This window comes from Pan troglodytes, chromosome X, assembly GCF_028858775.2.
Source record: "Pan troglodytes isolate AG18354 chromosome X, NHGRI_mPanTro3-v2.0_pri, whole genome shotgun sequence".
NCBI classification, from domain to species: domain Eukaryota; kingdom Metazoa; phylum Chordata; class Mammalia; order Primates; family Hominidae; genus Pan; species Pan troglodytes.
In genome coordinates this window covers 152,043,072-152,070,334 of record NC_072421.2, presented here as the reverse complement: position 1 = coordinate 152,070,334, position 27,263 = coordinate 152,043,072, and the positions used below count along the sequence as shown (strand labels likewise).

Here is a 27,263-nt window from a genome sequence, read left to right as displayed (position 1 = left end):
CCACCAGGTCCTTCCCAGGGCACATGGGGATTATGGGAACTACAATTCAAGATGAGATTTGAGTAGGGGCACAGCCAAACCACATCCCAGCCTCTCAAAGTGCTGGGATTACAGGCACGTGCCGCCATGCCAGGCCATGTCACTTCCACTTACATTATATTGATCAAAGCAAGTCAAGTGGCTAGAGCAAAGTTGAGGGAAGCAGAAGCACGTGTGTGCACACACACAAGCACACATACAAAGTACAAAGTTTCCACACAGAGGAAAGGGCAACAAATATTTAACAATGTAATTTAATACAAAAGGGTAAACATTTTCCTGACATTTTAAGTTAGATGTAATGAAAACCTTTTTGTTCTCCTCCTTCAGAAACTTCTCCTTTCAGAAGAACAAAGAGTAGACTATGTCCAAGTGGATGAGCAGAAGACACAGGCTCTCCAGAGCACAAAACAGGAGTGGACGGATGAAAGGCAATCCAAAGTATGAGAGGTGCGGGCTTGTGCCATGTGTGAAACAGGGAAGCTTGGGGCTCAGTTTGAGTTTTTTCTTTTTCTTTTTTTTTTTTTTTTTGTCCACTAAAAACACACTGATGGTCAACACAGGTCAAAACCAAGAGAGAATGTGTAGTTTTCAAGGTCTTGGCCAGAACCTTTAGGAAAGAAGACCTGTTTATACATTGAAGGAAGAAAAGAAGGAAGCAGTTGCCTTCCGGAGGGGGCTCTGAGAGAATCTAGCCTCCCCTCTGTCCTATTGGAGCAAAGATTGGAGTGAGTGTTGCCACCAACAGGATTTTATCGTTTGACTCCAATACCTGAAATTCTGACTTCTCTCCTGTGCTTCAATGAGAATGATAAATTATCCTAGCAAAGGGGCCTCTGGAGACCATCTTGTTCCAGCCTCTGAAGACAGTTGAGGAGATCAAGCCCAGCAATGGTGGCAGAATCTTACTCCAAAGACTTCAGCAGACTAGTCATTTCAATACCCAAAGAAAGACAAGTGACAGGGGCAATGGATCTCAGGCTCTGAGATAAGTATATCAGATGACACTGGTGGCTCTAAGGATATTGCAATTAAGCAGCTACCTGTAGCCAGGTATTCTGCTGCTCTTGGCCTTTTCCCACGCATCGTCTCATGTCTTCTCCGAAAGACCTTGGAAGATAGGCCTGGAAGAGACTGTTGATGCCACTTTGAAGAAAAGAACACTGAGAACTAGAGGAGGGAACACTTTGCCCAAGATTACTCACAAAGCCAAGACCCAGAGTCCAGCTTAGAGAATAGAGTTGTTCAGGCTGCCAATTGCAAGCTCATTCCTCTACCTCATACTTCCTCTGAGGATTTTGACAAAATGGATTAATTGGGTGAGCCTTGGAGACATGTGGGAAACACCTGCAGACACAAAATGAGTAATCATCCTGTCTCCCTTTCAATAGGGATCTGAACAGGTGTTTTGATACTTGAAAGATGTGCATGTCAAGTGAGGGTTTCTTTCTGCGATGTTCAACTGGAACTCTCCCATCAGTAGTTACAATTAGAAATACCTACTGATGGTTAGTCTGAAGGCCATTCTCATGGTCACCTATACAGTGTGTTTCCCTGTGAGCTGGCTAATGCTAGCAGAGGAATTTTTACCGCCTTGGGGAAAGCATAGGTTGTCCCTGGTTATCCTATGATGGGCCCAAGCTTTGGAGTGATAGAGAAAAATGACCAGGAAAAAACCTATGAATTCCATTCTTAGGTTTCCCAGCCAATTGCTCCCTTCTGCTTTAGAAGTGACTAGGTACTGAGAGTACAAACACTCCCACTTTATAATGAAGGCGTCATGTCACCCCTTCCTTTACAGGTCCTGGGGTCCAGGAGACCCAGAATGAAGGTGTCAGTTGGGCATGAAGTGTTATTTAGTGTCCATTCTTGATCCTTCTGAGCACCTACAGCTGGAAACTAAGCAGATACTGGTCCTGCATTCTGACTGAGATTGTGTCTTCTTTATGAGGATAGATCAAATTGGCAGTCAGGCCCATGATAGTCAGTGCAGTTGGGGCAGTTGTAGACTTTGCTACAGGATTTCAGGGTTTCCAATCACCCCACAGGTAAGTGAATGCCAAAGTCTTCTTTTTTCAGACCATACAAGAAGTCATTTTGATTTTCAAAGAAGCCGTTTTGATTTTCAAAGAAGCAGGTTCTGGTGACATTATTTTCTTCCTTGGACAAAGTGGGGGGAAATTTCTAAGTATTTTAACTGAGTTCAGGGTCCTTAGTGAGCCTGGACAGAGCAAGGAGAGGGCTCCCCACTCCCTAAGCCCCACAGCCAGCTCTGCATCACCACACACAGCCAGAGCCTGTGAGGAGCTGCCTTCTTCCCCATGTGACTTGCAAAGAGTCTCAGGCAAGAAACCAGGGCTTCAAACTGCCAGTTCCCATGGAGGGTAGTTCCCTCGTGTGGAGCACTTGTGTTAGGATCACTGATTATCTGACAAAGTCTGGTGCAGAAAAAAAATTGTAGGCCCAAGTGTCAAGAACCACACCAGATTGGAGATAGAAAAGAATAGCTGAAATTATGTCAGTAGTGAAATGTCACTCCATTGACCCACCGAAAAAAGAAATCTGTTTCTACCAAACATTTCCAGAAACGTATTTATAGCATGAAGAAACACACATGGGTAGTGTGACCTGTTTGGATGTGATTACTTAAAAATGGAATGCTCTGAATAGGCACTCTCTACATTAAAGGTATGGAAGGCGATAGGGGTCAGAATTTTTAAAATTTAATTTTGAAAAAGGTGACTCACCCCTCATTTCCAGAGTGTATGCAATTATGTCCTGCTTTGATAAAACTGCTAGATGATGGCTATGCAAAAGCATAATGATTCAAGGAAACAAAGTACAGGTAGTTTTTGAGCTGACAGCAGCAAAGGCACCATAAGTCAAAATACTGGTTTTGGTGGAGATGATCGATGTGTGTGTGTGAGAGAGAGCTATGTTTCTAACCAAGGGCCTAATGTTTGTTACAGAAATGATCCCAGAGACCTACAAGATGTGGGAATCAGCATAACAGGGCAATGCAGCAATTAACCCCACATTGTTTTCTGTAGTTCCTTTTTGTTTCATTTTCTTCTGTCTCACCTCGTTAGAAAATTCCTCCCAGTCAGGGGTCGTCCAGTGCAGGACGGGGGACCCAAGGGTCTCAAGCCTGCAAGTCCAGAAGGTGACAAACCCAGGAGCACTGGGAGTTAAGCTTTCCTTGGGGAGGGAAGAGCCTTGATGTCCAGCACACAGCCTGGCTATAAAGACACGAAGCGACCTACCCACTGTACAGTCCACTTCACAGGATCAGCTGAATCATGACCTTTAAAAGTTCCGAGTTGAAACTGAAGGCTTTCCTCAGACCTGGCTTTTTCCTCAGTCCCTGTTCATATCATCTCTGCACCCACAATCACACTGATTTTTCAAATTCATTTTGTTTTTGCTGTTTCATTTCTGGCATTAATAAAAGTCTTATAAGGAGAAATCGTGACTTAAGTTCTTTTTTATTTAACTGATGACATCCAATATAAATAAGGAACATGTTTTGAAAGCGGAATATTTGAAAATGGACTTCATAACCACTTTTACGTTGAAGTACAACAAACTTAACCTGACTCACGTGCATGTTATTTCACTGCAAACATTTGAGCAGGTGTCTGTAATCAGTACTGCTTCGGCTCAGCCAAACCATATCTTGTCATTTTCTTAATTTCTTCGTTGGAAACTCGCTTTGATAATTGACACTAAAATCAACTGCTCTCCCTGACACCATGTATAACATGACCTTCGTGATTACTTGCATGAGAAGGTAACTGCCCTACGCCTGCCTGCCCCAGCAGATGTCTCTTTTGCCACCACCTCCCTTTTCTCCATAGCTGAGTCTCCCAGATGCCCTGGGTGCTGGGTCAGTGGCATCTCGAGGCCGTGAAACAAGGAAAGGACAAAGAAAGTAGGGAGGGGGCGGGCTCAGGTTTGGGGGAAACAGGCCAAAGGCATAGAGAGAACAGGCCTGGGGGATCCTGGGACCTAGAGAAAGGACAAAAAGCCACATTAAATCCCTCACCCCTGGTGAAGTATGAGGCCAATCAAGAACACTTTTTCCCTACACACACACTCTAGACCAAGTCTCCGACCCACAAAACAGCAGGTTGGCCCATAAGGCCAACTGAGAGACTCCTTAACCGGGTCCCCACCAGCCGCATCAGGATGCCTTTCTCATCACCCATGGAATACACAATAAAATGGGACGGAGGACATTTATTAATGATAAAGGGTTCAATTCATGAAGAAGACACAATAAATATGTGTGCACTGAATATAACAGAGCTTCAAAATACATGAAGTTAAACTCATAGAAAAAAAGAATACATAAACCCACAGAGGTGAATATTTTCACACTCCTTTTTTAGTAACTGATAGAACAATATTTTAGAAAATCAGATATAGAAAAGCAAACTAGACTGTGCACAGTGGCTCATGCCTGTAATCCCAGTGCTTTGGGAGGCTGAGGTGGAAGAATTGCTTCAGGCCAGGAGTTTGAGACCAGCCTGGGAAACATAGTGAGACCCTGTCTCTACAAAAATAAAAATACAACAAATTAGCCCGGCATGGTGGCACACACCTGTAATCCTAGCTAGTTGGGAGGATGAGGCAGGAGGATAACTTGAGCCCAGGAGTTTGAGAATACAGTGAGCTATGATCATGCCACTGCACTCTAGCCTGGGTATTAGAATAAGCCCCTGTCTTTAAAAAAATGAAAAGAAAACAAGAAATAAGACTAAATTATAGTCTAAATATAGGAATGATCTCAGCCATGTAGAAGAATAGGAGTTCTCCAGCTTTACTCTCCCAAACAGAAATCCAACCAGTAACTATCAAAAGGCAACACCACCATTGTGAGCACCACAGAACTCAGAAGTGAATGTGAGACACTGCTTTGAACTACAGAATCTAGAAAGCCCACAATCAGATGGTAAGAGGAACAATTCTTTCTAACCTTGCTGCCCTTCCTCCAGGCTGGCACAGTACCGCACACAGAATTTTTCTGAGCTCATAGTTTCTACTGTGGGAGCAGTGAGTTGGAGGCTGACATTTGTCTTCCCCACCATTCTGAACCCCTTTCAGGAGGCTCAGTCTTGTCACATACTTCAGGGAACATTGGGAGTGCCAGCAGGGCTGGACACCTGGGGTAAGTTGGAGATGGAGGATTGGGGTGGAGCTTACAGTGACAAGGGAACAGATTTTGGTGGTTACTCTGCATTCTAGCCAATGGAGGCACCATGCTGGAGAAACTAGCCAACGGCATCACACTTTAGGAAATATAATACAGATTCCAAACAATAGTACCACATGGCCTGGGAAGACAACTGCAACCCTGCCTAATCAGAGTTGATTGCAGAGCCCAGCCAGCAGCCCCACCTGACAGTGGACTCCAGCCAGTGGTCTCACTGGACCATGGCGCAGAGGCAGCACTACCATTCAACCTCAGAGCGCAGGAAGCAACTCAAGAACATGACACCAAAGACTGCTTGCATATGGTTGCAACCAGCTGGCTCATTCAGAATCTCAGGTTAGACTAAATAGTAAAGATCTATTATCACCAAAGAATACCTGCAAAGAATGAAAGACGTGGCTAGGTCCTCAAATGCACAGGCATCAATGTAAAAACACAAAGATTATGGAAAAAATCTGAAAAATACAACACACGAGAAGAAACTAATAAAGCTTCAGTAATGGACCCATTAGAGAAGGAGATCTATGAAATAACTGACAAATAATTCAGAATAACCCTCTTAAAGAAGTTCAGAGAACTATAAAAATACAAATAGATAATCAAAATAAAAAACAATTCATGAACAAAATGAGAAATTTGACAAAGAAATGGAAACAATCATCAACAACAACAACAACAAATCAAATAGAAATCCTAAAGATGAAGAATACAATCACTTGTGGAGCTTGGTGGCTCACGTCTGTAATCCCAGCACTTTGAGATGCCAAAACAGGTGGATCAATTGAGCTCAACAGTTTGAAATCAGCCTGAGCTACATGGTGAAACCCTGTCTCTACAAAAATTGCAAAAAATAGGCTGGTGTGGTGTCTCAAGACTGTGGTCCCAGCTACTTGGGAGGCTGAGGTGGGAGAATTGCTTGAGCCTAGGAGGTTGCAGTGACCAAGATTCCACTACTGCACTGCAGCCTGGTTGATAGAGAGATACTCTGTCTCAAAAAAAAATTGTAGAATACAATAATTGAACCCTAAAACATCAATAGAATGCCTCAACATCAGAATAGACCAAGAAGAAGAAGATGAGGAAGAAGAAGAAGAAGAACAAGAAGAAGAAGAAGAAGAAGAAGAAGAAGAAGTAGTGAGCTCAATGACAGGACATTTGAAATTATCCAATCAAAGGAGCAAAAAAAAAGGATCATAAAAAGGAATGAAAAAAGCTTAAGGGATTTATGAGATAGCATCAAAAGGGCAAGTGTTTGGGTCATCAGAGTTCAAGCAGGACTGAGAAAAACAACTAGGTAGAAAGCTTATTTAAAGAAATAATAGCAGAAAATTTCCAAAACGGGAGAAAAATATAAATATTCAGGTACTGGAAGGTCAAAGGACACCACTCAGATTGAATCAAATAAGACTACCCCATGACATATTAGAATTAAATTGCCAAATAACAAAAACAAAAAGAGAATTCTGAAAGCAACAAGAGGAAGGAAGCAAATAACACATAAGGGAGTTCCAATATGTCTGGTAACTGACTTTTCAGTAGAAACCTCATGGGCCAAGAGGGAGTGAGATAGTATATTCAAAGTGCTGAAGGAAGAAAAGAACTACCTACTAAGAACACTATACCCAGAAAATCAAGACAATAGAGACTTTCTCAGAAAAACAAAAGCAGAGACAATTCATAATCAATAGACCTATCTTACAGGAAATGCTAACGGGAGTTCTTCAAGCTGAAAGAAAAGGATGCTAATGAATATGATAACATCTGAACTTATAAAACTCACTGATAAAAGTGAGTACACAGTTCAATTTACAATATTACAGTAATGATGGTGTATACTTTGCTTACATCTTTAGCATGAAGGTTAAAAGACAAAACTATTAAGAATAATGACAATGGGGCTCCATTCCAAGATGGCCTAACAGGAAGAGCTCCGGTCTGCAGCTCCCAGTGTGATCGATGCAGAAGAAGGGTGATTTCAGAATTTCCAACTGAGGCACCTCATTCGTCTCATTGGGACTGGTTGGACAGCGGGTGCAGTCCACGGAGGGTGAGCCAAAGCAGGGCAGGGCATCACCTTACTCGGGAAGTGCAATGGGCCAGGGGATTTCCCTTTCCCAGACAAGGGAAGCCGTGACAGACTGGACCTGGAAAAACGGGACACTACTGCCCAAATACTGCACTTTCCCCATGGTCTTAGCAACCAGCAGACCAGGAGATTCTCTCCCATGCCTGGCTTGGTGGGTCCCATGCCCACAGAGCCTTGCTCACTGCTAGCGCAGCAGTCTGAGATCAACCTGCGAGGCAGCAACCTGGTGGGGGGAGGGGCATCCGCCATTGCTGAGGCTTGAGTAGGTAAACAAAGCGGCCAGGAAGTTTGAACTGGGTGGAGCCCACCACAGCTCAGCAAGTCCTACTGCCTCTGTAGACTCCACCTCTGTGGGCAGGGCATAGCTGAACAAAAGGCAGCAGAAACTTCTGCAGAGTTAAAACGTCCCTATCTGACAGCTCTGAAGAGAGCAGTGGTTCTCCCAGCACAGCATTTGAGCTCTGAGAACTGACAGACTACCTCGTCAAGTGGGTCCCTGAACCCTGTGTAGCCTAACTGGGAGACACCTCCCAGTAGGGACTGACAGACACCTCATACAGATGGGTGCCCCTCTGAGACAAAGCTTCCAGAGGAAGGATCAGGCAGCAATATTTGCTGTTCTGCAGCCTCCGCTGGTGATACCCAGGCAAAAAGGGTACGGAGTGGACCTCCAGCAAACTCCAACAGACCAGCAGCTGAGGGACTTGACTGTTAGAAGGAAAACTAACAAACAGAAAGGAATTGGATCAACATCAACAAAAAGAACATCTACACCAAAACCCCATCTGTAGGTCACCAACATCAAAGACCAAAGGCAGATAAAACCACAAAGATGGGGAGAAACCAGAGCAGAAAAGCTAAAAATTCTAAAAACGAGAGTGCCTCTTCTCCTCCAAAGGATTGCAGCTCCTCGCCAGCAATGGAACAAAGCTGGATGGAGAATGACTTTGACGAGTTGACGGAAGTAGGCTTCAGAAGGTCAGTAATAACAAACTTCTCTGAGCTAAAGGAGCATGTTCTAACCCATTGCAAGGAAGCTAAAAACCTTGAAAAAAAGGTTAGATGAAAGACTAACTAGAATAAACAGTGTAGAGAAGACCTTAAATGACCTGATGGAGCTGAAAACCATGGCACGAGAACTTTGTGATGCATGCACAAGTTTCAATAGATGATTCCATCAAGTGGAAGAAAGGATATCAGTGATTGAAGATCAAATTAATGAAATAAAGCAAGAAGACAAGTTTAGAGAAAAAAGAGTAAAAAGAAAAGAACAAAACCTCCAAGAAATATGGGACTATATGAAAAGATCAAGTCTAGGCTTGATTGGTGTACCAGAAAGTGACGGGGAGAATGGAACCAAGTTGGAAAACACTCTGCAGGATATTATCCAGGAGAACGTCCCCCACAACCTAGCAAGGCAGGCCAACATTCAAATTCAGGAAATACAGAGAACACCACAAAGATACTCTTCGAGAAAAGCAAGCCCAAGACACAAATTGTCAGATTCACCAAGGTTGAAATGAAGGAAAAAATGTTAAGGGCAGCCAGAGAGAAAGGTCAGGTTACCCACAAAAGGAAGCTCATCAGACTAACAGCAGATCTCTCAGCAGAAACCTTACAAGCCAGAAGAGAGGGGGCCAATATTCAACATTCTTAAAGAAAAGAATTTTCAACCCAGAATATCATATCCAGCCAAACTAAGCTTCATAAGTGGAGAAATAAAATCCTTTACAGACAAGCAAAAAACATGCCAAATTGTAAAGACCACAGATGCTATGAAGAAACTGAATCAATTAACGGGCAAAATAACCAGCTAACATCATAATAACAGGATCAAATTCACACATAACAATATTAACCTTAAATGTAAATGGGCTAAATGACCCAATTAAAAGACACAGACTGGCACATTGGATAAAGAGTCAAGACCCATCAGTGTGCTGTATTCAGGAACCCATCTCACATGCAGAGACACACATAGACACAAAATAAAGGGATGGAGGAAATTCTACCAAGCAAATGGAAAGCAAAAAAAAAGCAGGGGTTGCAATCCTAGTCTCTGATAAAACATACTTTAAACCAACAAAGATCAAAAGAGACAAAGAAGGCCATTAGATAATGGTAAAGAGATCAATTTAACAAAAAGAGCTAACTATCCTAAATATATATGCACCCAATACAGGAACACCCAGATTCATAAAACAAGTCCTTAGAGACCTACAAAGAGACTTAGACTCCCACACAATAATAATGGGAGACTTTAACACCCCACTGTCAATATTAGACAGATAAGAAAGAAGGTTAACAAGGATATCCAGGACTTGAACTCAGCTTTGCACCAAGAGGACCTAATACACATCTACATAACTCTCCACTCCAAATCAACAGAATATACATTCTTCTCAGCACCACATCGCACTTATTCTAAAATTGACCACATAATTGGAAGTAAAGCACTCCTCAGCAAATGTAAAAGAACAGAAATCATAACAAACTCTCAGACCACAGTGCAATCAAACTAGAACTCAGGATTGAGAAACTCATTAAAAATCACAAAACTACATGGAAACTGAACAAACTGCTTCTGAATGACTACTGGGTAAATAACAAAATGAAGGCAGAAATAAATATGTTCTTTGAAACCAATGAGAACAAAGACACAATGTACCAGAATCTCTGGGACACATTTAAAACAGTGTGTAGAGGGAAATTTATAGCACTAAATGCCCCCAGGGGAAAGCAGGAAAGATCTCAAATCAACACCCTAACATCAAAATTAAAAGAACTAGAGAAGCAAGAGCAAACACATTCAAAAGCTAGCAGAAGGCAATAAATAACTAAGATCAGAGCAGAAGTGAAGGAGATAGAGACGCAAAAAACCCTTCAAAAAATCAATGAATCCAGGAGCTGGATTTTTGAAAAGATCAACAAAATTGATAGACTTCTAGCAAGACGAATAAAGAAGAAAAGGGGAAAGAATCAAATAGACCAGGCGTGGTGGCTCAGGCCTGTAATCTCAGCACTTTGGGAGGCTGAGACGGGCAGATCACGAGATCAGGAGATCGAGACCATCCTGGCTAACACGGTGAAACCCTGTTTCTACTAAAAATACAAAAAAAAAAAAAAAAATAGCCGGGCGTGGTGGCAGGCACCTATAGTCACAGCAACTCAGGAGGCTGAGGCAGGAGAATGGCGTGAACCCAGGAGGCGGAGCTTGCAGCGAGCCGAGATTGCGCCACTGCACTCCAGCCTGAGCGACAGAGTGAGACTCTGTCTCAAAAAAAAAAAAAGAAAAGGAAAGAAAAGAATCAAATAGACACGATAAAAAATGATAAAGGGGATAGCACCACCAATCCCACAGAAATACAAACTACCATCACAGGATACTATAAACACCTCTATGCAAATAGACTAGAAAATCCTGGACACACACACCCTGCCAAGACTAAACCAGGAAGAAGTTGAATATCTAAATAGACCAATAACAGGCTCTGAAATTGAGGCAATAATTAGTAGCCTACCAACCAAAAAGAGTCCAGGACCAGACGGATTCACAGCCAAATTCTACCAGAGGTACAAAAAGGAGCTAGTACCATTCCTTCTGAAACTATTCCAATCAATAGAAAAAGAGGGAATCCTCCCTAACTCATTTTATGAGGCCAGCATCATCCTGGTACCAAAGCCTGGCAGAGACACAACAAAAAAAGAGAATTTTAGACCAATATCCCTGATGAACATCGATGTGAAAATCCTCAATAAAATACTGGCAAACCGAATCCAGCAGCACATCCAAAAGCTTATCCACCATGATCAAGTGGGCTTCATCCCTGGGATGCAAGGCTGGTTCAACATACACAAATCAATAAACGTAATCCATCACATAAACAGAACCAACGACAAAAACCACATGATTATTTCAATAGATGAAGAAAAGGCCTTCGACAAAATTCAACAGCTCTTCATGCTAAAAACTCTCAATAAACTAGGTATTGATGGAACATATCTCAAAATAATAAGAGCTATTTATGACAAACCCACAGCCAATATCATACTGAATGGGCAAAAACTGGAAGCATTCCCTTTGAAAACTGGCACATGACAAGGATACCCTCTCTTACCACTCCTATTAAACATAGTGTTGGAAGTTCTGGCCAGGGCAGTCAGGCAAGAGAAAGAAATAGAGGGTATTCAATTAGGAAAAGAGTAAGTCAAATTGTCCCTTTTTGCAGATGACATGATTGTATATTTAGAAAACCCCATCATCTCATTCCAAAATCTCCTTAGGCTGATAAGCAACTACAGCAAAGTCTCAGGATACAAAATCAATGTGCAAAAATCACGAGCATTCCTATACATCGATAGCAGACAAAAGGAGAACCAAATCATGAGTGAACCCCCATTCACAATTGCTACAAAGAGAATAAAATACCTAGGAATCCAACTTACAAGGGATGTGAAGGACCTCTTCAAGAACTACAAACCACTGCTCAACAAAATAAAAGAGGACACAAACAAATGGAAGAATGTTCCATGGTTATGGATAGGAAGAATCAATATCGTGAAAATGGCCATACTGCCCAAGGTAATTTATAGATTCAATGCCATCCCCATCAAGCTACCAATGACTTTCTTCACAGAATTGGAAAAAACTACTTTAAAGTTCATATGGAACCAAAAAAGAGCCTGCATTGCCAAGACAATCATAAGCAAAAAGAACAAAGCTGGAGGCATCACACTACCTGACTTCAAACTATACTACAAAGCTATAGTAACCAAAACAGCATGGTACTAGTACCAAAACAGAGATATAGACCAATGGAACAGAACAGAGGCCTCAGAAATAATGCCACACATCTACAACCATCTGATCTTTGACAAACCTGACAAAAAGAAGAAATGGGGAAAGGATTCCCTATTTAATAAATGGTGCTGGGAAAACTGGCTAGCCATATGTAGAAAGCTGAAATTGGATCCCTTCCTTACACCTTATACAAAAATTAACTCAAGATGGATTAAAGACTTAAATGTTAGACCTAAAACCAAAAAATCTCTAGAAGAAATCCTAGGCAGTACCACTCAGGACATAGGCATGGGCAAGGACTTCATGTCTAAAACACCAAAAGCAATAGCAACCAAAGCCAAAATTGACAAATGGGATCTAATTAAACTAAAGAGCTTCTGCACAGCAAAAGAAACAACCATCAGTGTGAACAGGCAACCTACAGAATGGGAGAAAATGTTTGCAATCTACCCATCTGACAAAGGGCTAATATCCAAAATCTACAAAGAACTTAAACAAATTTACAACAAACAACCCCATCAAAAAGTGAGCAAAGGATATGAACAGACATTTCTGAAAAGAAGACATCTATGCAGCCAACAGACACATGAAAAAATGCTCATCATCACTGGTCATCAGAGAAATGCAAATCAAAACCACAATGAGATACTATCTCGTGTCAGTTAGAATGGCGATCATTAAAGTGTCAGGAAACAACAGATGCTGGAGAGGATGTGGAGAAATAGGAACACTTTTACACTGTTGGTGGGAGTGTAAATTAGTTCAACCATTGTGGAAGTCAGTGTGGCGATTCCTCAGGGATCTAGAACTAGAAATACCATTTGACCCAGCCATCCCATTACTGGGGATATACCCAAAGGATTATAAATCATCCTGCTATAAAGACACATGCACACATATGTTTATTGCGGCACTATTCACAATAGCAAGGACTTGGAACCAACCCAAATGTCCATCAATTATAGACTGGATTAAGAAAATGTGGTACATATACACCATGGAATACTATGCAGCCATAAAAACAGATGAGTTCTTGTCCTTTTCAGGGACATGGATGAAGCTGGAAACCATCATTCTCAGCAAACTATCACAAGGATAGAAAACCAAACACCGCATGTTCTCACTCATAGGTGGGAATTGAACAATGAGAACACTTGGACACAGGATGGGGAACATCACACACCAGGGCCTGTTGTGGGTTGGGGGGCTGGGGGAGGGATAGCATTAGGAGAAATACCTGAGGTAAATGACTAGTGAATGGGTGCAGCAAACCAACATGGCACATGTATACCTATGTAACAAACCTGCACGTTGTGCACATGTACCCTAGAACTTAAAGTGTAATAATTAAAAAAGAATAATGACAATGGTTTATTTTAAAATATGCAATATGAAAAGTTGTAAATTGTAACATGAAAAACTCAAAATGTGGGCTAGATGCAGTGGCTGCCACCTGTAATGCCAGAATTTTGTGCTGAAGTGGAAGGATTGCTTGAGCTCAAGAGTTCAAGACCGCACTGGGCATCATGAGGATACCTCGTCTGTAGTAAAAAGAAAAAAACATTACCTCGGCATGGTGGCTTGTGCTTGTAATCCCAGCCTCTGGGGAGATTGAGGCAGGAGGATCACTTGAGCCCTGTTGGTCGAGGCTACAGTGAGCTGTGATCATGCCACCTCACTATAACCAGGTCAACAGTGAGTTCCTGTCTCAAAAAAATGTGTGTGGAGGGAGTGGAGTAAATGTGCAGAGGTTTTTATTTTTGTGATCTAAGTTGTTACCAGCTTAAAATAACCTGTTATAACTTTAAGATGTTTCTTTTAAGCCTCATGGTAACCACAAAGCAAAAAGCTATAACAGATAAACAAAAAATAAAAAACATACTACGAGAGTGATCACTTAACCACAAAGAAAATCAGTAGGAGAGGAGAAAAGGGAGAATCGACAAAGCAACTAGAGAACAATTAACAAAATGGCAGTAGTAAGTTCTTACTTATCAATAATTACCTTGAATGTAAATGGGATATATTGTCCAATCAAATGACATAGACTAGCTAAATGGATTTAAAAATTAAGACGCAGACATTTGCTACCTACAAGGGACTCATTTCACCTGTAAAGACACATAGAGTCAAAGTGAAGGGATGAAAAAAGATATTCCACGCAAATGAAAACACAAAGAGAGCAGGAATAGCTATAGTTACATGAGATAAAATAGACATTAAGTCAAAACCTCTAGAAAGAGACAAAGAAAATCACTATGTAATGATAAAGTGGTCATTTCAACAAAAGGGTATAACAATTGTAAACATATTTGCACTCAATATTAGAGCACCTAAATATATAAAAGAAATATTAATTAATCTGAAAAAGAGACAGACTGCAATACAATAATACTAGGGGACTTTAACAACCCTCTTTCAGTAATGGACAAATCATCAAGACAGAAATAAATAAGCAAACAACAAGCATATACTACACTCTAGAGCAAATGGACCTAACAGATATATACAGAAAAATCCATCCAGTAGCTGCAGAATACACTCTCTTCTCAACTGCACATGGAACATTCACTGAGATATATAGTATGTTGTGCCACCAAAGAAGTCTTAACAAATTCAAGAAGACTGAAATCATATCAAGTATCTTTTCTGATCACAAAATGGTATAAAACTAGAAAATGAGGGACTTCGGATAATCCACACATATATCTGTATTAGTATGTTCTCACACTGCTGGAAAGACATGCCCAAGACTGGGTAATTTATAAGGGAAAGAGGTTTAACTGACTCACAGTTCTGCATGGCTGGGGAGGCCTCAGGAAATGGTGGAAGGGGAAGCAGGCACATCTTACATGGTGGCAGGTGAGAAAGAGTGAGTAAGAGCAGGGAAAACTGCCTTACAAAACCATCAGATCTTGTGAGAACTTGTTAGCGGTGGCAGAAATTTGAGTTACCCCATGTTACTGTTGGCCTATCTGTATGGGTCCATAGCAACTTCAGCCCTTGCCTCCTCAGAAGAAAGAATTCAACTGCAGGGCATAAAGCAGTAAAAGAGACCGAGGCAAGTTCCAGAGCAGGAATGGAAGTTTATTTTAAAATGCCTTACAACAGGAAAGCAAGGTGCACTTGGAAGAGACCCAAGGGGGCACATGAAGGTTTAATTAAAGAGAGAAGGTCAAATGCCCTGTTTACCTGTGATCCTAGGACATTTATAAGCTTACCTCTTTCCCATGATTATTCCCTTAGGGTGGGCTGCCCACATGCATAGAGCCCTCCTTACCCTTGGGAAGTGAGTATGCCCAGTGTGTCTAGGGAGTTATACATGCATGCCCACCTGAGGCTTTCTTCCTTTCTCCAGTGGAAGATCATACTTCACCATTTTTGTCTCTTAGTATGCATGCCCAGAAAGTTTCTTCTCCCTGGGGCCTGCATCCAATTAACATTTTGATGTTAACAGGTGTGGACCATCAGGAAATGGCCTGTCCCCCTGGCATGGTCAGATTATCACTCTCGGAGAGGCAACATAATAATTGGTGAACCATCACCCAGCATTTCTGGTGGATGGGTGAATGCCATTCTAGTGAATGGGGACTCTCTATGTGTGCTCCAACCCCACATATCCCTTCTACACTGCCCTAGCAGAGGTTCTCCATGAGGGCTTAGCCCCTACAGCAGACTTCTGCCTGGACGTCCAGGTGTTTCCATGCATCCTCTGAAATCTAGGCGGAGATTCCCCAACCTCACTTCTTGACTTTCGTGAATTCGCAGGCCCCATACCACATGGAAGCCACCAAGTTTTGGGGCTTGCACCCTCTGAAGCCACTGCCTGAGCTATACTTTGGCCCCTTGTAGCCCCAGCTGCAGCTGGTGCAGCTGGAATGCAGAACACCAAGTCCCAAGACTTCATAGAGCAGCAGAGGCCCTGGATCCGACCCAGGAAACCATTTTTCCCTTCTAAGCTTCTGGGTCTGTGATGGGGGGGAGCTGCTGCCAAGATCTACGACATGCCCTGGAGACATTTTCCCAATTGTTTTGGTGATTAACATTTGGCTCCTCCAGCATCAGGATAAATAGCTAATGTAGGCAGGGCTTAATACCTAGGTGATGTGTTGATAGGTGTAGCAAACCACCATGGCACACGTTTACCTATGTAACAAACCTGCACATCCTGCACATGTATCCCAGAACTTAAAATAAAATAAAAATTTTTTAAAAAGCCTCCTCATTACTTATGCTAATTTCTGCAGCTGACTTGAATTTCTCCCAAGAAAATGGGTTTGTCTTTTGTACCGCATCATCAAGCTGCAACTTTTCGAAACTTTTATGCTCTGCTTCCCTTTTAAACGTAAGTTTCAGTTTCAGATCATCTCTCTCAAGTTCAAACTTCCACAGATCTCTGGGTCAGGGGTAAAATGCTTCCTGTCTCTTTGCTAAAGCATAGCAAGAGTGACCTTCGCTCTAGTTTCTAAGAAGTTCCTCATCTCCATATGAGACCACCACAGCCTGTACTTCATTGTCCATAATACTATCAACATTTTGGTCAGCTGGGCGCGGTGGCTCCCGCCTGTAATCCCAGCACTTTGGGAGGCCAAGGCAGGTGGATCATGAGGTCAGGACATCAAGACCATCCTGGCTAACACAGTGAAACCCCGTCTCTACTAAAAATACAAAAAATTAGCCAGGTGAGGTGGCAGGCGCCTGTAGTCCCAGCTACTCGGGAGGCTGAGGCAGGAGAATGGTGTGAACCCCGGGGCCAGAGCCTGCAGTGAGCCGAGATCGCGCTACTGCACTCCAGCCTGGGCGACAGCGAGACTCCGTCTCAAAAAAAAAAAAAAAAAACATTTTGGTCAAAGCCATTCAACAAGTCTCTAGGAAGTTCCAAGGTTTCCCACATCTTCCTGTCTTCTTCTGAGCGCTCCAAACTGTTCCAACCTCTGCCCAATACCCAGTTCCAAAGTTGCTTCCACATTTTCAGGTATCTTTATAGTAGTGCCCCATTCTCTGCAGTACCAGTTTACTATATTAGTCTGTTCCCACACTACTATAAATATACTACCCAAGAATGCATAATTCATAAACAAAAGAGGTTTGATTGACTCACAGTTCTGCGTGGCTGGGGAAGCCACAAGAAACTTACAATAATGGCGGAAGGCAAAGGGGAAGCAGGCACCTCTTTGTAAGGCAGCAGGAGAGAGAAGAGAGAGTGAAGGAGGAACTTCCAAATTCTTATAAAACCATCACATCTCGTGAGAATTCACTCACTATGAGGAGAACAGCATGGGAGAAACTTCCCCAATGATCCATTCACCTCTCACTCAGTCCCTCCCTTAACACATGGGGATTATGGGGATTACAATTTGAATCGAGATTTGGTTGGGGACACAGAGCCAAACCTTATTAATATCTAAATTTAAAAATATGCTTCTGAACAATCAATGGATCAATTAAGAAATTAAAAGGGAAATTTAAACATTCCCTGGGAGTAAGGAAATTGGAAAAAAATATCAAAACCTATGGAATACAGGAAAACCAGTTCTAACAGGGAAGTTTATAGCAATAAATGTGTACACCAAAAAGAAGAAATATCTCAAATAAATGACCTAATGTTGCATTTCAAGAAACTAGAATCACAAGAACAAAGTAAGCACAACATTAGTAGAAGGAAAGAAATTACAAAGATATAGCCTTATGTGATATGTAGAACACGAACTCTAGCTATGAAGCACCTACCCAGTGTGGTAACAGTAGTCACTCTGTGGGTTGTGGGGGGAGTGTGCATGTGTAAACTTTCACTCCATCTCAGTCATTTCTGCAGTGTTGAATTACTTTCCTCGGGGTCAGATTATCTGGGGAATGAAAGCAAAGACTTAAGTTGGCTACAACTGAAGGGAAGCCAGCCTGGTCTGACCCCTCGACTCATGCTCCGGCCTAGGTGCAGGGGGCCCTGTGGTTTTGGCTCCGGTTCTCTGGCTGCAGGTTCCTCCTGTACAGGCCTAAGAAGAGAAGAATGCTGCCTGCAGAGGGCAAAGTGTCAGAGAACAGGACGTAGATACGGTGTCAGCCCCAGGGGCAGGCTCTCTGTGGGGACCTTGCTTGGTGAGATGCTCCCTCAAGCCACAAGCCACTCCAGACACCAGGCACCCTCTTCCTCCCCCAACACCTTCCTCACAGACAAGACAGGTTGGTGTCTTTTGTCCTGATGTCTTTGAGCTTGACAGACCTAGTTTTGGACACATAGATAGGTAGGTATGCACGAGCTGGTGGCCGCAGGCTTCCACACAGCTTGGGCTGACTCCGCAAACAGGGAGACTGGAGACACAGCTACGGGAAGGATGACACAACATGGTCTTCACCACACTGAGGCTGATCTGGGTACTTCTGCCGTGTACCCAACGTAAAGCAACGCTTATTAGGTTGTCACCTCAGGGGGAGCAGCCAGCTGCCTGGTGGAAGGTGGATTATATTGGACCCATTCTCTCATTCAGGGAGCAGGAGGGTTTTTGTCCCAGGAATAGAGACATTTTCTGTATATGTATCTGCCCTCCCACCTGCCACAGTTTTGCCAGCAAAGCCATCTATGGATACCCTAAAGGCTGATCCCCATCACTTTCTCCCAAAAAAGGCTCTGTTCGACAGGAGATGAAAGATTTGCCATTTGAGGCTCCTCATTGTATTGAACCAACAAGTCTTCCTCCATTAAATCTGAAACCTGCCTGCCTAGTCATTAGTCCATCCCTCATCCCCTCCCCCCCTTGTAAGTTGGGACTCCACACCTAGACCCTCATCTGACTCTGAGTTGCATACTACGGGTGCAGGGTTCTGTGCGTGGTTCCAAGCAGCTGCGGAATGGGACCCTAGTGTCCCAGTTTCTTCTGAAAGGCCTGAGGGACAGCAAGGCTTGGAGGCCCCTGCTGTTCACCACCTTTCTGCTAATCTACATAGTGGTTGTGGTTGGGAGCCACATGTTCACAGTGGACTACCGACGCCACACTCCCATGTACTTCTTCTTGGGCGGCCACTCGCTGATGGATGCCGCCTGTATCTCCAACATGGTGCCTCAGGTGCTGGTGCATTTGCTGGCTCCGGTAGGGCCCGTACCTTATTGTGCTTGTCTCATCCAGATATGCTTTCTCCACTTCCTGGCACCCTAGGAGTCCTTCCTCCTCACAGCCGTGGCCTATGATTACTATGCAGCTATCTGCCAGCCATTGCACTACTTTGTCCTCGTGGGCCGACTGACCCACACGGGCCTCACTTCCATCTCCTGCCTGCTGGCCTTGGCCAACGCATTCACCTACAGCATCCTCACAGCTCTACCCAAGTTCTGCAGGCCTTGCCTCATCACCCACTTCTTCTGCGACCTCCGTCACTGCTCAGACTCTCTTGCTTCAGCACATGTACCAATGAACTTGCCCTGTTCTTCAGTTTTCTGGTGGCTCTCGCACCCTGCGTCCTGGTCGTGGTCTCCTATGGACACGTTGTGGCTGCTGTTCAGGATTCATTCCACCCAGGGCTGAAGAAAAGCCTTTTCTACCTGTGTTGCCCATCTCACTATGATCGGTCTTTTCTACCTCACTTCAGTCCCCTGCTACATCCTTCCCAACTCTGCATACTCTGGCTTGGGCGACTGGGTGCTCTCTGTGCTATGTGTGGTCCTCACTCACATGCTAAACCCCATCTCCCACAGCATGCTGGGATGACAGGCATGAGCCACCGCACCGGCCAGGAAATATTTCTTGAAAGAAAGAATGAGAGAGTACCTCGTGTCTCCCCATTACGGGGTTTGGCACTGGGGATACAGAAAAGCTCCAGACAAGCTTCCTGCCTTTATGGAGCTCACAAAGTAGGCTGGGCTATTAGGCACTAAGACAATTCACTGTCATACAATGGTTACTCGCCATTCCTTCACAGGAAAGGGTCACTCACCCCTACCACCAAACCTAGGAACGGCCACATGCTGCTCAAAGGGTCAACACAGCTGCCTTTCACTGTTCTCAAGTGATGGCGGGTGGGCACTCAGAGAAGACCAAAGGCTCAAGGCCAGGACACTAGGCCATCCGGGGCTTCTCAACAGACCCCCATCCCGAGTCCCGCACAAGAGCCTGCAATGACCCCCACAGGGTGAAACAAGCCGTGCTCATCAGCCCTGGTAGGTATGGCTGGGCCCTCCCCCTGGGCCATATGAGGCCAGCCTACATCATCCCCACTTAGACTGCCCCACTCAGGCCAAACTCCTAGGAAAGGGGCCGGGAATCTGTGTAGACCGGGGGAGATTGTTCTCATCATATAGGTGAGAGATGATGCCGACCTGGCCTAGGGAGGGTGGAGAGGACACATTGAAGGAAACTGACTGGACGGAAGGTGAGATGACAGAGTGCGGGGCCATGGAAATGCGTGTCGCCAAGACAGAGAATGAAGCAGAGGGAAGCCATTCTGGGAGTCGGGGGACAGGCAGTGAGGTCAGCTGGGGGCAGGTTGGGTTGGAAGTACCTACAGGCCATCCAAGCTCACATGACTGTGCTGGTTTGAAACTCTGGAATTCAAGCAAAGAGATCCCTGCTTAACTTTAATTCAATGGCCCTCTTTGAATATAGACATCCTGGCCCTGTCACCTCTGAAGCTTCACCATTCCAGATGATGCCTAATGTGATTTCAAATACATTTCATCCATTCCAAGCAAGTCTTCTCTGATTCGGAAACACAAAGGCTGTCACTGCCAGCGTGTGTGGACCAGGACCGGCCCTCTGGAGAGGAGGGGCTGTTATGGGCCTCGGTAGGTTTTGTGTTTAAGCACACATGTGTTCTTCATGAGTACCTCCAAGGTGCAGAAGAAAAAAAAAATCTCACTGTGTAATAGTGACAAAATGCTGATGAAGCAAACTATCAACAGCCCTCTGGAGGAATAACTTTCAAGGTAGGATGAACTGTGTGTGTGGAATTTGGAAACAATTGTTTTTTGGAAGCGGCTGAAAGCCACAGAGATGACCGGGAGAGCCGGGCGACATCAGCCCCGTGGTGTCTAGCGTGGGCCCCGAGGCTCGGTGACTTCAGGGACTTCATCACAGCACCGTCCGCCTCATTGCATCAAGAAAAGGTGCCAATTAGAACAAGTTTCAGAGGAAAAATATGGCCTCCAATGAATTGAACAGGCTAATTTAAACTTTGGCAAACTGGCTCACTCCGGAGCTAATTAGAAATTTTCCTCAACAGCAAGTAATGAATAACTTTCTTAATCGCTTTCTGCTTATAAATGTAATACATGTTCACTGCAAAAGAAGAGGAAATATGGGCAAGTTCGGAAGAGAAAATAAAAAACCAACCGTTATCTCACCGCCAAGGATAACGACAATGAAAATGTGGTGTATTTCTGGATAAATGAGTCAATTCTTGTCTAGTGCTTACAACAGTGGCTTGGGACGTGGTGACCACCCAACAAATGTTATTGGTTATTATTATTCTCATTGCTAGTAGGCTTAGAAAAGTCTTTTCCAATGCTATCCCTCCCCCAGCCCCCCACCCCCAACAGGCCCCGGTGTGTGATGTTCCCTTCCCTGTGTCCACATTGTTCAATTCCCACTTACGAGTGAGAACATGCGGTGTTTGGTTTTCTGTTCCTGTGTTAGTTTGCTGAAAATGATGGCTTCCAGCTTCATCCATGTCTCTGCAAACGACATGAACTCATTCTCTTTCACGGCTGCATATATTTCATGGTGTATATGTGCCACAGTTTTAAAATCCAGTCTAACATTGATGGGCATTTGGGTTGGTTCCAAGTCTTTGCTATTGTGAACAGTGCTGCAATAAACATACGTGTGCATATGTCTTTATAGTAGAATGATTTACAATCCTTTGGGTATATACCCAGTAATGGGATTGCTAGGTCAACAAGTTGATGGGTGCAGCAAACCAGCATGGCACATGTATACCTATGTAACAAACCTGCACGTTGTGCACATGTACCCCAGCACTTAAGGTATAATAATGAAAAAAAGGAAAGAAAAGAAAGAAAGAAAGAAAAGGAGAGAAAGAAAGAGAAAAGTATTTTCCATTCCAACAATCAAATAAAGTTCATCTAAATTTTCTTCCAATGTTTTTACTTTTATTGTGTATATATTAGGTCAATACATTCTAAACACTTCAGATACTATAGAAATATTTCTCTATATAGCATTCCCCCGTGCTTCTGAGATATGTATCAGCAGCCTGAGAAGTCGGCATTCCTTTGTCCACACCCATCCCCGTGCATCCGTTTCATTTCATTCGCTCCACAGTCAGCCGCACCTCAGAGTTGTCCTTCAAAGGGTGAGAGACTAAGACTTTTATCCAGTGACTCTTGGCCCCATCAGTGGGGGGCTGTGTCCAAGGGTACAACTTCCCCAGAGCTTCCAGGCCCACCCTGTGCAGGGCGCAGGAGAAAAAGCAGATGTGTTGTGAGCTGCAGGAGAGGCGCTGGCACAGGGCACAGAGGTCCCCACCCCAGCAGCCGAGAGGCAGAAGGCACGTGCAGGGGGCCCAGAGGCTCAGCAGGATCTGAGATGTGAGAAGATGTCTACGAACACAGAGGCGCAGGAGGAGGCCGGAGATGACGGTCACTGGAGGGGTTCTGAGACGTGCACAGAAAACAGGACAGAGCTTGGCAGCAGCACTCATTTGTCGCCCTGCCACACACAGCCTGTGTTTTCTCCTTGACGGCATCTCAGTAGGACCCAATAATGCCAACGCCTGGAGATCCCTCTGGACAACCGTCTTCATCCTCCACATCTGGTCCTCCCCTACACCTGGGGCCTGGACCTGCTAAGGAGCTCTTTCCAGTTTTCTAGACACCTGTGGAATCCCTTCACCCACCCTTCCCCACCGGTGTGGCTGCTCTCCAGCTCACTCTCGTCCTGCTCTCCCCAACTGCCTCGGCTCCAGGGGGACAAGGCCTTCCCTGGGCTGCTGCCTTCCCTGCCCCCTTCCCAGTCCCCAGAAGGATGCCGGCCGCAGAGGCCTCCAGAGCAGAGCCTTGCTCACCGCAGCAGCTCCAGCTGGAGGAGGTTCCCCCTGCCTCCTGTACCCCGACCCCTTCCTTAGAGCAGCAGAGGCGGAAGCAGGAGCCTGCTTTGGAAAATGGCATGTTTTTATTGCTATGTCTGCAGTGGCTTTTTAGCACAGTAGAATGTCCCCACAGGCCCGCCACCCTCACCCAGCCCCAGCCCTGCAGCCTCTGTCTGGGTGTCGGGGAAGCCTTTCTTGGGGTCACTCAGCCGTCTCGGGACTGGACGTGACAGACAAACGTGGGTTAAAGCTGCTACACAGAAGACTGGAGGTGCGGGAAGTGCATTCGCTTTAAGCCTAGAGGTGGTAGCCGTGTCCGGGGTCCTTTCCTGGGGGTGTGCCTGTTACCGAAATACCAAGGGTTTGGTCTAGGTCCTGCTGCTGGCCGCACAGAAAGCCAATGACTGACTGAGACAAAGAGCATTACCAGGGAAGACGGCTTTAATTGGGTGCTGCAGCCGGGGAGATGGGAGTTAAGTCTCAAATCCATCCCCCTGACTAAAACTAGGGGTTTATATAGCCAGGAAGAAATGCACCAATGTGTAGGAAAACAGGAACTCGGGAGGGCCCAGAAAGCAATCCTGATGAATGAGGGGGGTCCAGCATCTCATTGTCTGGATGTGGTGATCTGGTGAGTTTCAGTTCTTTGATATTTTGAGAGGCCCGAAGGTCATTTCCTGAGGAAGGAATTCAGATAAAACAACTGTAAGGTTCAAGCTTGAAGACCAGAAGGGTCAGTTTCTATGTGTATCAAAAAGAACAGCCTATGGGACGATTGGATCGGTTTCATGCCCAACCCAGGGTACAGGATGTGGGAAGCCTGAGCCGGCCTGCTGAGCAGCCCAGACACCCGGGATGGAGTATTGCAGCCTCTCGCCCCACAGACTTGTGAACAGGGCGTGGGGACAGACACCCAGCTCCTAGGGCCATGCCACCCCCACCCCAGCCTGCCTCTCGCAGCACCGTTCCTGTGGATCTGACCCCCTTCCAGACACAGAAGTAAGCCAGCACCCGGCAGAAACAGGGTCACCTCCCAGCTCCCTACCAGGGAAGAGCGACCAGGGCAGGGACTGATACTGCCGAACCCAGGAGCCAGGCCCGACCCAGTCTCAGGTCCAGCAGGTCCCGCCTGTCCACCTGGGCCAGGCCTAGAGCCCGGGAGCCCCTGGCTGGTGGGAGGCCACCCACAACCCACCCCACACGCAGCTCCAGCTCCCCCACCAGGCGGGGCGACTAGGACAGGGACAGAACCCGTTGAACCCAGGAGTGAGATCCGGCCCCGGGTCCCGCTGGGCCCTCCCGTCCACCTTGGCTGGACCTGGCGCCTGGGAGACCTTGGCTGGCGCGAGGCCACGCCCACCAGACATGCAGTTCCAGCTACCCCACCAGCTGGGCGACCAGGACAGGGACGGAGGCTGCTGAACCCAGTTAGAGGCCTGCCCCCCGGGGTCTGTCCTGGGCGCTCCCCCAAGGACGGACAGGGCAGGCAGGGTCCGGGACGATGGCCGCACAGTCCCGGCCCCGTGTTCCCAGGCCCGTCTTGCTCCTCGATGTGAGGGAGACCCGGGGGATGGGACAGGCTGGGCCCCGCAGTGCCTGAGTCCCTGCAGGGCTCCCGGGACAGGGGTCCGGCAGACAGCCGGCTGCTCAGGGGTGAGGGGTCCAAGCTGGCATTGCGGCCACCTTCCGGCCCGGACTCTCTTGGGGAGGGGCGGGGTTGGTGAGAACCGGTCACGTGCTCCGGGGCTCACTCGGGGTCTCCCAGGGCCGGAAGTAGGGCCCCTGTGCGCAGGCGCCCTGAGGATCCCGGGCTGCCCATCTCACGCCAGGGGGCGGAACTTCCTGCAGCCTCTCTGCCTCCGCATCCTCGTGGGCCCTGACCTTCTCTCTGAGAGCCGCGCAGAGGCTCCGGAGCCATGCAGGCCGCAGGCCAGGGCACAGGGGGTTCGACGGGCGATGCTGATGGCCCAGGAGGCCCTGGCATTCCTGATGGCCCAGGGGGCAATGCTGGCGGCCCAGGAGAGGCGGGTGCCACGGGCGGCAGAGGTCCCCGGGGCGCAGGGGCAGCAAGGGCCTCGGGGCCGAGAGGAGGCGCCCCGCGGGGTCCGCATGGCGGTGCCGCTTGTGCGCAGGATGGAAGGTGCCCCTGCGGGGCCAGGAGGCCGGACAGCCGCCTGCTTCAGTTGTATCCTGTTCTGTTCTGTTCTAGGAGGTTCTGGTGGCGGGGTGGGGGCCGTGAGATGGAGACAACAGGGTCAAGAGGTGGGGGGCAGGGCCAGGAGGTGGGTGAGGGCAGGGCCAGGTGCGGAAGGTGGGGTTTGGGAGATGGGGGTAAGGGGCCGGGTGGGGTGGGGGTGGGGGCTGGGAGTTGGAGGTCGAGGGGTGGCTCAGAGGAAGGGAGTAGGTAGGGGATGGGAGGTGGAGCGTGTGCACAGTTGGGTGCTGGGCAATGGGGTGAGGGGCAGGGGGACAGGAGACAGGGGTTCTTGGGTGTGTGAAGGGATCAGGAGTTGGGGGGAAGCGTGCAAGGTGGGAGCCGGTGGCTGGGGTGTGCGCTGGATGGGGGTGGTGTCAAGCGATGGGGAGAGGTCCCGGCTGATGCGGCAGGGGGCATGGTGGGGAGGGCCTTGGAAGGGCACGCAGGAGTCAGCTTGAGGTGCAACAGAGGAAAGTGGGGAATCAAGACAGCTGCGTGGGGTTGCTGCAGGACCTGGGCCAGTGCGTGGGGAGACAGCCTGAGGGGATGAGATGGGCACCGGCCAAATCGTAGGAGATGGCACCTTAACTGGGTCCCCACCAGGCACATCACGATGCCTTTCTCGTCGCCCATGGAAGCGGAGCTGGTCCGCAGGATCCTGTCCCGGGATGCCGCACCGCTCCCCCGACCAGGGGCGGTTCTGAAGGACTTCACCGTGTCCGGCAACCTACTGTTTATGTCAGTTCGGGACCAGGACAGGGAAGGCGCTGGGCGGATGAGGGTGGTGGGTTGGGGGCTGGGATCCGCCTCCCCGGAGGGGCAGAAAGCTAGAGATCTCAGAACACCCAAACACAAGGTCTCAGAACAGAGACCTGGTACACCAGACCTGCCGCCACCTGAGGGAGCCCAGGGAGATGGGTGCAGAGGTGTCGCCTTTAACGTGATGTTCTCTGCCCCTCACATTTAGCCGACTGACTGCTGCAGACCACCGCCAACTGCAGCTCTCCATCAGCTCCTGTTTCCAGCAGCTTTCCCTGTTGATGTGGATCACGCAGTACTTTCTGTCCGTGTTTTTGGCTCAGCCTCCCTCAGGGCAGAGGCGCTAAGCCCAGCCTGGCGCCCCTTCCTAGGTCATGCCTCCTCCCCTAGGGAATAGTCCCAGCACAAGTGGCCAGTTCATTGTGGGGGCCTGATTGTTTGTCGCTGGAGGAGGACGGCTTACATGTTTGTTTCTGTAGAAAATAAAACTGAGCTACGATTCCGTGTCCGAGTCTCTTTTCGGCGAGCGAAGGCACCTTCGGACTTGCATGCCCTTGTCCTCGGGTTGCAGGGGAGGCTCTGGGATTCACAGATTGAAGTAGCACAAGGTAACGGGAGGCAATTTGGGAAATGGGGGAAAATGAAAAGCCACTGGGTCCCGCCATTCAGCATTAACTACTGTGGACATTTTAGAATATTTTCCTCAATATACTTGCATTTATATGTTAAATATATGACAGTAGCATATATAATGTTTTTCCAGATCAGCATTAAATTTTTTCCCAAATTGTTTTCATTGAACATATGAGCTTTTGTGCTTTCTAAAAAGGCTTCAAAAACATGTACTTGAATAGATGCATAAAACCAGCATTATTTCACTGTTAAACATGTGATATGGGCCGGGCATGGTGGCCCGCACCTGTATTCCCATTGTTCTGGGAGGCTCAGGTGGGAGGATGGCTTGAGACCTGCAGTTGGAGGCCACCCTGGGCAACGTAGTGAGATTCTCTCTCTATAAGAATCATTTAAAAATTAGGGGTGGAGGGAGTGGTGGCAGGCACCTGTAGTCCCAGTTACTCAGGAGGCTGACGTGGGAGGGTGGCTTGAGTCCAGGATCTCGAGGCTGCAG

The 27,263-nt window shown here is 46.5% G+C and overlaps 2 protein-coding genes, 1 long non-coding RNA gene and 1 pseudogene across 16 annotated transcripts in view; 3 read left to right on the top strand and 1 right to left on the bottom strand.

Moving 5' to 3' along the window:
• The window catches only part of GAB3 (GRB2 associated binding protein 3), an 82,408-nt gene extending 78,903 nt beyond the window's left edge, over positions 1 to 3,505 (top strand). For 3 of the 13 annotated variants that reach the window (XM_016947595.4, XM_063804686.1, XM_063804687.1), the window contains exons 10-11: positions 370 to 480; positions 603 to 3,505. In XM_016947595.4, the coding sequence (XP_016803084.1) occupies positions 370 to 480; positions 603 to 680 (189 nt within the window). In that variant the 3' untranslated portion in view covers positions 681 to 3,505. Of the gene's footprint in view, positions 1 to 369 lie in introns of all 13 variants that reach the window. The other 10 variants (XM_063804693.1, XM_016947598.3, XM_063804690.1 and 7 more) reach the window with 6 other exon arrangements.
• A 2,824-nt stretch (positions 3,506 to 6,329) lies between these two features.
• LOC107972783 (olfactory receptor 3A3-like) lies at positions 6,330 to 19,841 on the top strand (annotated as a pseudogene).
• A 3,398-nt stretch (positions 19,842 to 23,239) lies between these two features.
• LOC134809286 (uncharacterized) lies at positions 23,240 to 24,933 on the bottom strand. Its single transcript, XR_010154671.1, has 2 exons — positions 23,606 to 24,933; positions 23,240 to 23,519 (listed from the first exon to the last, which is right to left on the bottom strand). It is a non-coding gene; the product is annotated as an uncharacterized LOC134809286 (long non-coding RNA).
• A 74-nt stretch (positions 24,934 to 25,007) lies between these two features.
• LOC465964 (cancer/testis antigen 2) lies at positions 25,008 to 26,633 on the top strand. 2 transcript variants are annotated; one of them, XM_016947628.3, is made up of 3 exons: positions 25,008 to 25,363; positions 25,979 to 26,113; positions 26,343 to 26,633. In XM_016947628.3, exons 1-3 carry the CDS (start codon positions 25,095 to 25,097, stop codon positions 26,479 to 26,481), a joined length of 543 nt encoding a protein of 180 aa, XP_016803117.3. In that variant the 5' UTR covers positions 25,008 to 25,094; the 3' UTR covers positions 26,482 to 26,633. The 2 variants fall into 2 exon arrangements, with proteins under 2 accessions (XP_016803117.3, XP_054532503.1); XM_054676528.1 differs by having other exon boundaries at positions 25,979 to 26,434.
• The last annotated feature ends 630 nt before the right edge of the window (positions 26,634 to 27,263 follow it).